The sequence below is a fragment of the Bos indicus x Bos taurus genome, chromosome 7 (genome assembly GCF_003369695.1).
Source record: "Bos indicus x Bos taurus breed Angus x Brahman F1 hybrid chromosome 7, Bos_hybrid_MaternalHap_v2.0, whole genome shotgun sequence".
NCBI lineage: Eukaryota > Metazoa > Chordata > Mammalia > Artiodactyla > Bovidae > Bos > Bos indicus x Bos taurus.
In genome coordinates, this window is record NC_040082.1 from 59109300 (window position 1) to 59123005 (window position 13706).

The 13706-nt window shown below is 33.0% G+C and overlaps 1 protein-coding gene across 10 annotated transcripts in view; it reads right to left on the reverse strand.

Annotated features, from left to right (window-relative positions):
- LOC113895271 (ankyrin repeat and KH domain-containing protein 1) overlaps nucleotides 1-13706 on the reverse strand; it is a 112597-nt gene that overhangs the window by 26278 nt on the left and 72613 nt on the right. For 8 of the 10 annotated variants that reach the window (XM_027546262.1, XM_027546260.1, XM_027546259.1 and 5 more), the window contains 8 exons: nucleotides 10480-11238; nucleotides 4502-4647; nucleotides 4221-4332; nucleotides 3613-3758; nucleotides 3018-3160; nucleotides 2370-2583; nucleotides 1362-1537; nucleotides 986-1148 (listed from right to left, as the gene is read on the reverse strand). In XM_027546262.1, the coding sequence (XP_027402063.1) occupies nucleotides 986-1148; nucleotides 1362-1537; nucleotides 2370-2583; nucleotides 3018-3160; nucleotides 3613-3758; nucleotides 4221-4332; nucleotides 4502-4647; nucleotides 10480-11238 (1859 nt within the window). The remainder of the gene's footprint in view (nucleotides 1-985; nucleotides 1149-1361; nucleotides 1538-2369; nucleotides 2584-3017; nucleotides 3161-3612; nucleotides 3759-4220; nucleotides 4333-4501; nucleotides 4648-10479; nucleotides 11239-13706) is intronic. The other 2 variants (XM_027546267.1, XM_027546266.1) reach the window with 1 other exon arrangement.

The following is a 13706-nucleotide window of genomic DNA, read 5'->3' on the forward strand; positions in this document are numbered from 1 at the left end:
ATTAGGGAGTGAGAGTGAAAGTCACTCAATCATGTCCAATTCCTCACGACTCCATGGACTGTAGCCTGCCAGGTCCCTCTGTCCATGGAATTCTCCAGGCAAGAATCCTGGAGTTGGTTGCCATTTCCTTCTCCAGGGGATCTTCCTGACCCAGGGATTGAACCTGGGTCTGGGGCAGATTCTTTACTATTCAAGCCACCAAAGGAAGCCCCTAACTGGGGAGAGGAGCATTAAAAAACTAATACATGTTTGCATGTATAATTACAAAATGAGATAAGAAAATAATGGTGAACTATAAAACAGAACAAGAGAAACTTTTCAGATTGCAAGTTAGGAAAGGACTTTCTGAGAAATTATATTTAAGGAGTGGACGTAAAGAATAACGAGAAGTGAGCAAGGTGAAAAGCAAGTGAAAGAATATTTCAGGAAAAGAAAGTGAGCAAAGGGCCTCAGGAAGTTAAAAATTTAGTGAATTCTAGGCCAGTGGCTGAAGTGTAGTGAGCAAAGGGGTACGGCAGTAGAAATGACTGGTCTGAGGCTGGCATGAGCCATATCATACAGGGCTTTGTAAGCCATGTTAAGTAGTTTATAGTCTATCACAATTTTAATGGGAAAGCTTTGTAATATACAGCAGAGAAGTAAACCTTAATGTATACAGGAGGTATAATAAATTTTTATGAGAGTCTACTTGTTTTTGTTCCTCTTAAACATCTATCTACCCGTAATATCTGCCCTGAAATCTCATGTTTTATGTACAAAAATATAACAAAACTCTTCAAGATATGAAGTTATTTAACAGCAAAGTTGCTTATAGGGAACTACCATACAGCTCTTAGATTTGGCCATAAAGAGAGTACAGATAGCAGGGGTGTGTATATAGAAACAGCGTCAATTCCTCAAGACCAATTTATCTTTCTCCTATGACTTCAACTTAAAATTCAGTAGTTTTAAACAAATTCTGTCATTTTTGTCCACATCAAGTTACCTTTCGAAATGCTGACATAAGAGGTGTGATTTTCCGGTTATCAGCTCCATCCACATCAGCACCTGATCGCACTAGCAACTGCACCACTTCAAAATGACCACCATTGGATGCCAACCAAAGTGGTGTGTTTCCCTTCTTGTTACGAACATCAATATGGGCTCCCCTGTACAAATCAAAGAATGTTAGTATAGCTTGCTTCCTATGAGAAGTGGCTAACTTTTCCTTTTTTTCTCTAATTTATCTTTTCTCTTTTATAAAGCAGCAAATACTCTGTTCTTTTAAATGTCAAATAAAGTAAAACAATTTTATTAACTGTAAAGGCTCTGAAAAGTGAAAGGGATCATAGGAAATTTTTACAAATATAAAATTTACCTACCTATTAATCAAGAGCTCACAAAATTTGTAGTGACCTTTGTCCGCTGCTATTGTTAAAGCAGTGTCTCTTGAGGAAGGCACAGGGGGGGCATTGACATCTGCTCCTTTATCTAGGAGAACTCTTCCAACCTCTGCATATCCCCCAGAAGCAGCTTCCATCAAGGGGGTAAGACCAGTCTGTTTAAACCAAAAAATTATGTGGGTAAATTACATTGATTTCTTTAAAGGACTGAAACAATGACTTATAAGTGGATTCTATTTCTTATTTTCTCTCCCAAGAGAGCTAAGCAAAATTCACTCTTAAGCTTTACTAAAATAGCAAGTGAAAATTGTTAGATTCTGTTAAGACATGCTAGACTAAATTAACTTATACTACCTTATGGTAATAAAAAACAGTTCATAACATCTCTGTTATTATAAATCTACATGAGACAGTAACTGTCTCTTTTAAGAAATAAAAAAGTGATAATCAGGGGAAAAAATAAGAGACTTTCATTCAGACATTTTCAATTTGGAATGACTACTAAATTGACCATTGTCTGGTTATAAAGAATTATACATAAGCTACATGTTTCAGGGGGTCTAAGTACCTAATAGTGCTAAGAAGAGAAATTATAAACACTGACATACTAACTCCTACTTTCTAAATGCTACACTGTCATTAAATTGTCATAATCTGTTACAAGCAGATTATAGTTGCCTCAATTTTAGTTCCCTCAGTTTTGTAATTTATAAAGTAATTTTTGATTGAGATTTTTACCAATGGTAAAGCACCTGTCTCATTAAAGGAGATCTTAGCTGTCCTTAATAAAGTTAGGAATGGTGACAGTGTGTCAACGACCACTGGATAGCACTATTCTACAATCCTGCACTGGGGCAGGAATTTCCTAATTTTAACTTAGAAAAATTTAAAATAGCACATTCAATTTGAGTGTGCTATGCTATGTTATATTATGCTCTTTCTATTAGAAATATGTCTGAAGTAGTTGACAAGTTATAAAATGCTTACCTTTGCCCTATGTTCAACATTGGCTTTTCGGTCCAGAAGCAAGCTCACTACTTCCGCTCGGCCTTGGAAACAGGCCAAGGTGAGAGCTGTGTTCCGATTGGTCTCTATTTGGGCATTAATATCTGAACCCATATCAAGCAGCAGTTTCACTGCAGGAACATGTCCATTCATTGCAGCCAACATCAGGGGAGAAATACCTAGTTTACTCCCAGTCCTAAGGGGGGAAATGTGCTCAGAAAATTAAAATAATATGTTGCCTGTTGTTTTTTTAAAAGCAGAGAGAACATAAAAAATGTAAAAGTTTCAGTGAAAAGAAAGCTTTCTAACACCAAAGAATAGATTTTATTTGTTTAGTCTCAAAATTAGAAAATCTCATAATTAGGAAAATCTCACAATTAAAAACACAACCCCTATTCAGAGGCTATAAATTTCTAACTATATATAACAGTTTTCTGAAATGAAACCTCTTTGAAAACAGCCATGTTAGCTGAAATAAGCTCTGATTACTATAGGAATAATTGTTGGCCTTGCAATTTTAGTATTATCTTGCTTAAAAATGGCATCTGTCTAAATATTTAGGGGAAAACACTTAACTCTAAGGTCATAATTTATTAATCATGAATAATAAAATGAACAGGTGATAGATACCTTGAATTAATTTCTGCCCCAGCATTAAGCAGAATCTTAATGATATTAACATATCCTCCAGATGCAGCTAGACTCAGCGGTGTATAATCAGACACGTTCCTATGTTCTTTATTTGCACCCCGAGCCAACAGCAAGTCTACCACCTACAAAGTAAAATAGGAACAGAGAAATCTAGTTTACACCAAGGGTTCATCTTATAATGAATGAAGCACAAAGAAATCTTTGTGCTTCTTTAAGTTCTCTAAATATCTAACATTTTAATCAGATAGTAAATATTCAAATACCAGTACTAGATAAATGAATTCAATTTTATATCAAGGAATTCAGACCTATGAAATCCTAATTATATTGAAATAACAAGTTGTTACTCTTTCACTTCCTCAATTATTAAGTGACAAATTTGCATTTCATGTGTTACGATTTTGCTCCATTCAGAATAGATTCTTTAAAAGGACATTTACTATTCTCACTAAATTTAATATAAAGAATATCTCAAAACGCATGCAAGTTTTATTCATGTAGCTAAACTACTAAGCACATGCATATTTAAAATACAAATAAAATGTTTACAAAGTGAAAATAAACATCAGCATACTTCCTGACGTCCACCAGAACATGCTAATGAAAGAGGAGTATCCTTAGTTCGTTCAGATTGTGCTTCTATGTCTCCACCTTTATCCAAAAGGATTTCAACAACTCCAACATGTCCTGCTGTTGCTGCCAGGATCAGTGGTGTGAAACCTAAATCAGAAAATAAAAATCTCAGTCAAATTTGTGTTTTTTACTTATTAAGCCACTGTTTTTTAATTCTCTATTGTTTTAGGAGGAAGAAATCTTTAGGACAGATACTTAAAATCATTTAACATAAAACTGCTTTAAACCTTAATTTGTTACTGACAAAACCCCATAAATACTTGATAAAAAGAAAATGCTAAGTCAAAGAAAACTATTCCAGCTTATAATCATAATAAACTTTGATACCTTTGTATGCTCTACTTTTGGACCAAGGAAAAAGCAAACACAACTTGCTGTACTTCCCTGAATTTCTGAATAATAATTTGGCTCTGTAGATGAACAAATATGGATATACTTAATTGAAATATGCTAACCCATCTTTCCACTAAATAGTCCAGGAACTACTTACCCATAGTGAAAAAGAAATTGTTTTCTGACACTCAAGACTTTATTTCTAACACTTCTTACCTTTTTTGTCTCTGTGTTCAATTTTAGCATCTCGTGCTATGAGTACAGATACAAGTTCTTCATGGCCACCTGCACAAGCTAGGGTTAATGCAGTGTCATGATTGCTCTCAGTCTAGGAAAAGGAAAAAAAAAAAGAATTAAACTTTTTTCTGTTTATGGTGGGGTTATTGATTGAAGAGCAAATAATGTTAATTTCCACAATTAATGTACAATGAATCTTTTCCTTTCCAAAGAAAATTGGAATATGCAAAAAATAAATATAAATAAAGCAGTCTACTTACATGTGCATCAATGTCAACTGAAGGATACACAGGGGGTATAGACTGAGAAGCCACATTGCTTGGAGACTGAGAACAGGGTTCAGGTGTAAGACATTCTACGTTTTGAGAAGAGCTGTTTGAGCCAGTGGGCACTCTGCTACTCACAGCTGAAAAACAATATTCATATTGCTGAATTCTACTTAAAAGTAAAGTCATTTGTATACAAAAAAACACAGAAAACAGAATATTCTATAGCAGTAATACAATGTAGTAGTCAAATCACAAGCTTTTGAGTCAGATGGACATATGTTTGAATCCCAGTTCTACCAATGACTTTCTGATCTTGGGCAAGTAATTTAAACTCTCAGAACCTCAATTTCCTTATGTGTAAAATGGGATGATAAATATAGTACCTCCATTGTAAGGTTGTTGGGAATAGAATACTGAGCATGGTACCTGGCATTTAGTGAATACAGAAGAAATAGCAGCCTTTTACAGTGTCAGTAGGAAGAAAATAGTTTCCAATTGAAAAAAAGAATTGTAAATCTTAGTTTATAAAAGGCAATTAGATAAAAATATCCTGAAAATAATGCAAATTTTAAAAAAAGAAGAAGAAAAATAGAAGATGTAGAAGAAGGGAAAGAACAAGTCAGAGTATCTCTCTCATAAATAACAGAGAGTATGTATTTTTAAAATTCAATATTTACTCTGAAAATTTGCTAAAATGAATCAGTGTCTGAAATCAAATTGCTTTAAAAATGAACACTGGAACTTTTATTTGGGACCTCAAAATCTAGTGTCTGAAACTGAATTAAATGAAATTTTATCTTTGTGGCTCTGCATATTTCTTTTCTTTCATAAAAGACAAGAGTTTGCCCCATGGAGGGGGAAACAGGACCCATCTCAGAGGGATATTGTGAATTGTCTGTGAGATAATGTATAAAAGAAGCATTTAACAAGTGTTTGGTACGGTAAGTGCCCAATATATGTAATTATCAGATATTTTATAGGACTTCAGTTACTATCAATCACTGCATTGAAAAATAAAACATTATAATTCACTCAAGAAAGAAAAAACTCAGAAAAAATATATAATCAATAATATAGAAAAAGACAACAAAGTTTCAGTGATGGCAATTAACTTCCTCTTACCCATGCTAAAAGTCAATCAAAAACACATAAGTCATAAAGGAAAATGTAAGCATTTCAATGGTTGGAGAATGTTTTCTCTCTAGAATTTTGATATGGCTGAATCCCAATCAAGGATACGTATGACCACAAGTATGAAAGATTAAGTGTAGTATGCTACTTCTTTATAAATAATAGCAAATTTTAAGGATGTTTCTACATGAGCTGTCCCTCCCTCCTCCCAACCAATATATATAAAATCATCTTGATCATATGAATTTCTGCAGCTTCTGTTACCACATAAATATACACAAATATTTAGCCGTATGGTTATAAATAAAAATGATTATAAACATTTGTTTTGCCTTACAAGAATGTGCATGAAAACAAAGCTTTAAAAATCTGTCACTGAATGAATTAAAAGCACATAGTATTTTGCTGCCCCCCTCAAAACAGCTGATAAGATTGGAAAAAAGTTCCAGAAACAAGACACTAAACTTTGATATATAGCACCTTTGTAACACTAAGATTTTAACAACAGTCTCATAATCATTAACACGTTAATAAAGAATTACTTTTCTATCGTTGTTAAATTTATTCATGCTATCTCTTTTTGTGATTATGAAAAACAGATATTCAAAAAAATTTAAATAGTTGACTACAGTGCTATGTCAGAATGTGATGGTATAAAAGACTTTTTTTTACAGAGTTGGTTTTTAAAAAATACTTTTGTACATTTAACAGCTCTATTATCAAAAAAGTGTTGCTACGTTGATTGTACATTTTGGTACAGCAGTACCCTAGGAACATTTTTTTCCTCCTTATAATAATGACAATCAGAAACATTCCACAGAAGTGACATTAAAAGGATAAATTACATATGAAAAGTTCTAAAGATAAAACTAGAAAATAGCAAAGATTTTAAAAGTATATGTGGAATAAAGGATTTATTAAGATAAAATTATACCAGGACTATAACAATTTCAAAAATCCTAAAATGCTTCCTACGTCTGAACAAAATGCCTCTGAAAATGACCAAAACAGATCATTATCATGAAAGTCACTACATAATTCAAATTAAATTTATGTACTATCCTAAAATGGGGTGATACTTTACTTACTTCTTTATAAAATTTAAGACAGTTTTGTAGGCAATATGGAAGACAGTAATGTTGCAAGGTCTTAAGACATTAAATCACTGTAATCCAATTTAGGTAACAGTAACCATATTAAATATTTCCATATAAATAACAATCTATAAATAAAATATTAACATCTACTAGAAGAAATGATTACTTAAAGATATTTTATTGTAAATTCCCTCAAAGATAATTTTCCAATTACTTCATTCTAAAACCTAAATTGACTATCACCAGATTGCTTGAAGCAAGATACTTTTGAATTGGTACATGTTGAGAGCCTATTAAGATGCCAACAACATTAGCAATGTTCTAAAGTCATAAAACTGTGTTAAACCTTATATACAAATCATATCTTAACATAAAAAAAACAAGGGAAATTGTTATTTGATACAATTTAGAATTCTAAGAAAATAATATCTTAAATATAAACTCAGAACTTCCAGTTGAATCAAATGCATGCATATTATATCTAAGGTTCTTAAACCTGGCTGAATTGAGTTTGAATCTTAACATTTAACTAGCAACTTAATTTCCATTAGCCTCAGTTTTCAACAGAAAAATAGATGGGAAATGGACTTATTTTTTAGTATTACTAAATAGCTCATGAAATTACATATATAAAAGCATTTAGCACTGAGCTTGGTAAATGGCAAGTGCTCAATAAATGTAAATAAAGAGGTATTAGTTGATTTTTTTTAACTAAGGAACTTTATATATTAAGAATGAAAATTTTGCTAGATGTTTCTAGAAGTGCTCAATGGTCAAAGCTATTTTGAATTTCTTTAAATTGCTGTTTATTTTTAGACCTTTATTCTAGACATCTGAACTGAGAATCACTTGCTATTATGATAACCTCGAAAGCCCAGCACTTATTTTCGGAAGAAATGGACCTGAAGAACCATGTTTCCAATCTGAGAGTAAACATATATTCTGGTTGGGACTATATCAAGTATGATACATCTAAGACTATATACTAAACTGCTGTCAGTCAACTAGTGAAGTTATGACATTAATAAATTATGTATCTAACTAACTAGCTTTCATGACAAATATTTTGAGATAGAACAGCAGTTAAAAAAAAAAAAAAAATCCTGGGACTTCCCCAGTGGTCCAGTGGTTAATTAAGACTCTGCCTTCCAATGCTGGGGGTGAGGGTTCAATCCCTGGTCAGGGAACTAAGGTCCCACATGCCTGGCGTGCTGGGAAAAACAAAAAATAAAAAAACCCTTCTAAGAGTAAAACTTACTGCCATTATCTAAAGTAAAATCTTAAGATGTATTCTCTTTTATTAATAAGGCATGATTCATATAAAGGCATGATAACTAGATTTGATATAGGTAAAATTAATTACATCTTTGGCCTAACCTATAATTTTACTGACATATTAACATATTGTATAATCATGGAACTAGGTATTTACCTAATTCATCCTTATTTAATTTTTTTCACCTTCAATTAAGAAATTAAGAGAAATTCAGACTTAATAAAATAACATTTTAAATTTTGAGGCAAGTCACCCTTTTTGTTATATATTTTAAAATATAAGCTTCAACAAAATGAAAAGCTTTTAAATAAAGATAATTTTTAGGGAATTCCCTGGCAATCCTGGAGAATTCCCTGGACAGAAGAGCCTGGCAGGCTACAGTCCATGGGGTTGCAACAAGTTGGACATGATTGAGCAACTAACACTTCACTTCACTAGCAAGCCAGTGGTTAGGACTCTGCACTTTCACTGCTGGGTGCCAGGGTTTGTTTGATCCCTGTTCAGGGAACTAAGATCCCACAAGCTATGCAACATATAATTTTTAATGTATTGACAGATTTATACTTTAAAGCTTATTAACAAAAGAATATTGTACAGTATGGTGGGCCAACTGTGTCAGGAGACATTAATGTCTAAAAGAAATTAAATTTTATTCATTTAGATTAATGTTAAATATAATTAAAAGATGTTTTCTAAACTGATTTTTTGAAGTTTCATGTGAACTTTATAAAAGGTCACTTCAATTTAACAAATACTTCATGGAATAAACAGAATTTGACCTCCTCCACAAGAAATAGCCTTAAATACTACCATAAAGTTAACACCTACAAGTACCCTTTAGAGATGTTTTCTCCATTCTTTAAAAATAAAAGGACAGGTCCTAAGTTCCAACAAACTAAACTGATCAGTAATATGGGTTTCATAACTGCAAATGGAGTACTTAATTAGGAAGATTATAATGATATTTATAGAACCCTAAGTCTTAAAAATGTTCCTTCCAGGTCATGAGTTTCATTATTATTAATCCTAATCATACTTTACACTCTAATATCTGCTTTAACCAAATTAGAAATCAGAACCATAAATGAACTATAAAGTTATTCAATATTTATAACAACTTGCAATGCTAATAACACAAAGTTAATCTGAGTGAAGTGGCTATGGGCTGAAGATATAAAAAATAAAATTAAAGAATAAAGAATCTAACTCCTTAAAACATTTCCTAGCATTTTAATTTTCTTTATGAAAACTAAGACATTCCTCCTCTGCACAGCGATACCTATTACATATCAGAGAAGCCTCAAAGGCACTCTTACAATAAACACTGGAAGTCATACACATGCCCAATAAAATTCCTGAATTAAGTAATTTTATTCCACATTTAAAAGATTCAGTAAAGATTAGGAAGACTAAAGGCTCACAGAAGAAGAAAGGAAACTGGGAAAGCATAACTGGGATGAGAGGAGGGGAGGAGAATATGACAAGAAGAAACAGACAACAGTAAAGAAAAAAAAAATGTTGCAATCAAGAGACAGAGGACTGGCCTGCCTTTGAATATCACTCCAGCTACATCTTAGTTCTTGGTCTTCATCCACTGTCAACAGCCATTCTGGCTGCATTTCTGAACTGCGCTCTCATGGAGGTGATACATTCACCAGCCATCTTTAGGAAGGTAAATGATTAATTGCACTGTTTTCCCACTGCTGCAAGGACAATGAAAGGGAAAGTAAACTTGTGCACCTCATTTCATATCTAGTTGTAATTTTCCACACAACAATAAACAGAAACATATACTTTAAGTTTATAAGGCTGGTCTCTTTTTTGCTTTGGTGATTACCTCTGTGTGTGTTTGAGTGTGTGTGTGATGTCTGTGCGCTTTCATCAAGACAGTTACTACAAAAAGCCCAATCTCCAAATCATTATCAAATGGACAATACTTTCAATGTACATTAGATCTTCTAATCACACATATTTTAACAATATGGAATGCTTATGGTTTTTTTCTGAATATCCCTTTTAATTAGAATGTTTAAATTGATCTAATAAAATCATAAAGAAAAGCAATGTGATTTAGAGTTCTCATTTCCAAATATGAAAATCACCAATAGGAAAATTAAATGTCTAATCTTATATGATTATCTCTAAAGCCTGCAAAGAAATTCTATTTTGAGATCTCCTACCCAAGACATGAGACAGGGTGATTTTGATACCAAAGGTCTAAAATAAAGGATCATGACAACTTTATTTCTTTGCTTTTGCAAATAATGAAAAAGAAGAGGGAAAGCACACTTTTGTGTTTTAATGCTGTTGAGTTTAGTTAAAGTCACTTCCAAAACACCTCAAGAAATGATTTTATAAACATAGTTCTAAGGAAAAATACCAAGTTGGTGTTTTTGGAAAGTTGTGTAAAGAAGTTGAGCACAAAAATTAAAGAGAAATTATTATAGGTATATTTCTTAACCCACCTGCTATCAGGTCATCAAGAGTGTCGGTAAGCGTCTGGGCTGGAGTTGCAACCATTAGTCCATCTGGTTCTTGCACTAACAGCCCCTGATCATGTCCAGTAATAGCAATCTGAGGCTGTCCTATAATCTGATGATTACCTGATACTTTCTGAAGTTCAAGAGAATTTGTCCCATTAGAACCTAATTCACTGGAAAAGTTACACTGTGGAGATGATAAAGGCTGGACTGGGACAAAATCAATTTGTTCTGCCGATGGTGGAGACTGTTGCTCATCATCAACATCATTATCTTTAAATAAGATTGTGTCAACCTGAGGTAACTCTGAAAAGTGATCCTCTGGGAGACTACCATCTCCTTCCCCTTCTGGGAAGACTCCTCTATGAGAGCACTGCTGGTGTAGAGATACTGTGTCTTTCTGACCTTTGGTTTCCAGATATTCTTTGGTAAATTGCTGCTGTGTTTTCATCTGCAACTGCCTTTCCACTTTCTGCAGTTCTTTCAGTATTTTCTTCTTCTTCTGGACTTGCTCTTCTCTGTTCTTTTTAAGTTCTTCTATCTTATCTTTGTTCAGAGGTTCACCTTGAATTAACTCCAATGATTTAAGCTGTGCTTTTTCAATAGCACTAATTCTTTGTCCCAGTTCATTCAGTTTTCCTTCAGTCTCCTCTACTATGCACTCCAAAGGCTGGTATGGGTGAAAAGGTGGCAGTACGTCCTGATCTGCTACCTGCAGGGAACTGGACTTCTGCTTGGATGTACCTAAGCACATGAAAAATGTTTGAAAATGTGCCATGCTAAAAAAAAAAATAAAAATAAAAAGAAGAAGAAAGAAAAAAAAATCCCCACCCTCTCCCCACCCCCACCCCCCCCACATCCTCCCTCCCAAACCCATATAACTAGCGCTGCAGACGAACGCTCAAAGATTCACACCAGTTGTAGCTAATGACCAGACTCTTCGATTTTACATAGCACAAACAGGGATGTTGCCAATTCAAAAAAATGTGACTTTTTTAAATTTAAAAAATGCAATATTTAGGATTGGATGATTTTGGAAAACAAGACAGGGGTAGGGAGAAAAGGAAAATCAAAGAGGAAAGAATCTCAAAATTCTGCTTATTAAATTGGACTTTTTAAAGAACATAAAATCTAAAGCAGAACCAAAATAATGTTGAGGGTATCATAAATGTTAGCTTAACTGACCAATTTTTCTTTTTACAATATTAACTGTGTACATACAGATTACTGCAAGAAATTATAACTTGTAGATCAAAGTGGGGAAAAGTGTTTTTCAAATTACCAAAATGTTTCTTTTATTATTTTAAAATATAGGTTGAAATTAATTAAGATATAACCTTCTAAATTGTTCATTAATTAAGTCAAATACTTCCATAAGTGTTTAAGTTCACTACCTGAACACTGTATTAAACTTATATTACAAAGGACAATTATTCTGAGTTTAAGTAAATACTTCACGTAAAAATCTATGAGAGAAACAATGAACATTACCTGGGAGAAAATCAGACTTCCCATACAGGAGTACTCATATTGGCAGTGTACATTAAAAATGAAATAATTATACATTTAAGTGAAGGTTTTCAGTCACACTTAAACTTACTCCCCAAAGGCAAAATAATTATCAATAATCCTAACATGGACATAAAATGGAAGAAATATATAATAACCACTTTGAGGCCAGTTTAAGGTTTAATCTTATTTAGGAAGAACTGGGGCTATTCTACAGTAAAAAGGAACAAACTACTGATATATACTACAACATGGATGAACCTTGAAAACATTATGCTAAGTGAAGAGTCCAGGCACAAAAGACCATATATTGTACAATCCCATTTATATCAGATCTATAGAGAAAAGACAAATCTAGAGAGACAGGTAAGGAAAATAGTGGTTGCCTGGATTACAGTCGTGAGAATGCAGGCTGATCACAAAGAAGCATGAGAGATTTTTTTGGAGTGATGGATCCAAAACCAGATGGAGGTGATGATTACACAATTCTGTAACTTTACTAAAAGTCATTGGATCGTACATTTAAATGAATTTTATGGTATGAAAATTAAGCAATATTAAAGTTGTTAAAAAAAAAACAGGTGAAAAATAGTTGTCTATTCTCAAGGATTGTGGTCAATATATATGAATAACATATGTAACTTCAGAGTTTTAAAAACTAGCTCATCCAATGCATTCAAAATGAGTCCTAGGTCCAAAAGGAAAAAAAAATAATCCTTTAGATGTTTAATTGCTCTGAACTGCCAGAGATCGACAAAACTACTGGACAAAACAATCAGAGATTTAACTGCTTCTTTGTTAGAACTCAAAACTGCAGGTAGCTCAAATAACTGCAACATGTTATCATAAAAAGCCTAACAGATTTTCCCCTAAATACTGTCTTTAACAAGGTCATACAATCACAGTTCCAAAATCACTATGATAATTACCCATATTCAATTTTATATTTCTATCTGAGCAAAGTGGTGGGAAGAGATTTTATCCTTAAAGAGCAAAAGCTGTTAGCTTGTAAGATAATTTTCTACCTATTTCCTTAAGATTATATGGAAACCATGGTTTGCTTTACTTGTTCAAAGTACCTCATGACAATTAATGGTAGGAAAAAGGAGTTTAACTGCCACAGAATCTGCAAGCTCAGCAAGGAAATTTTCAGTTGTGTAACAAATTCAATGACATCAGCAGAGTAAATTCTTAAGTTCCGCAAGCTCCTCCAACATTATTTTAAAACACCCTTGTATAGTTCCTATGTAATTTGTATTTAAGATTAAGAAAACTAGGTTAAGAGTTCAACACTAAGACTGGTAATTAATTATGACCACTTTGGACATTCTCAGATTTAAAATCTTATATAAATAGTAAGATCCAAAATAAGACAAGAATTTTGAGAATAGTAACAGAAAGAAATGGCTCTAACTTGTTAACAAAATACAAAGAGCAGAAGATTAAAAAGAGTAACGTATTTAACTGAAATTGAGACGAAAAGCCCTAAATTTAGGCAGCAGGAAAAGCAGAGGATGGTGAAATTAATGCACAAAAGGCAGTTCTTCCCCAAACATCCAATGACTGAATATCAGTAACCATAGAAGTGTGCGATTGCCTAGATACATATCAAAGCACTAATAAAAGCTATAATATCATGAATAAGTCAAGTTGGTGAAAAACAAATTATTCCTAGAAGCTGAAGCAACTCCTTCAATTTGGAG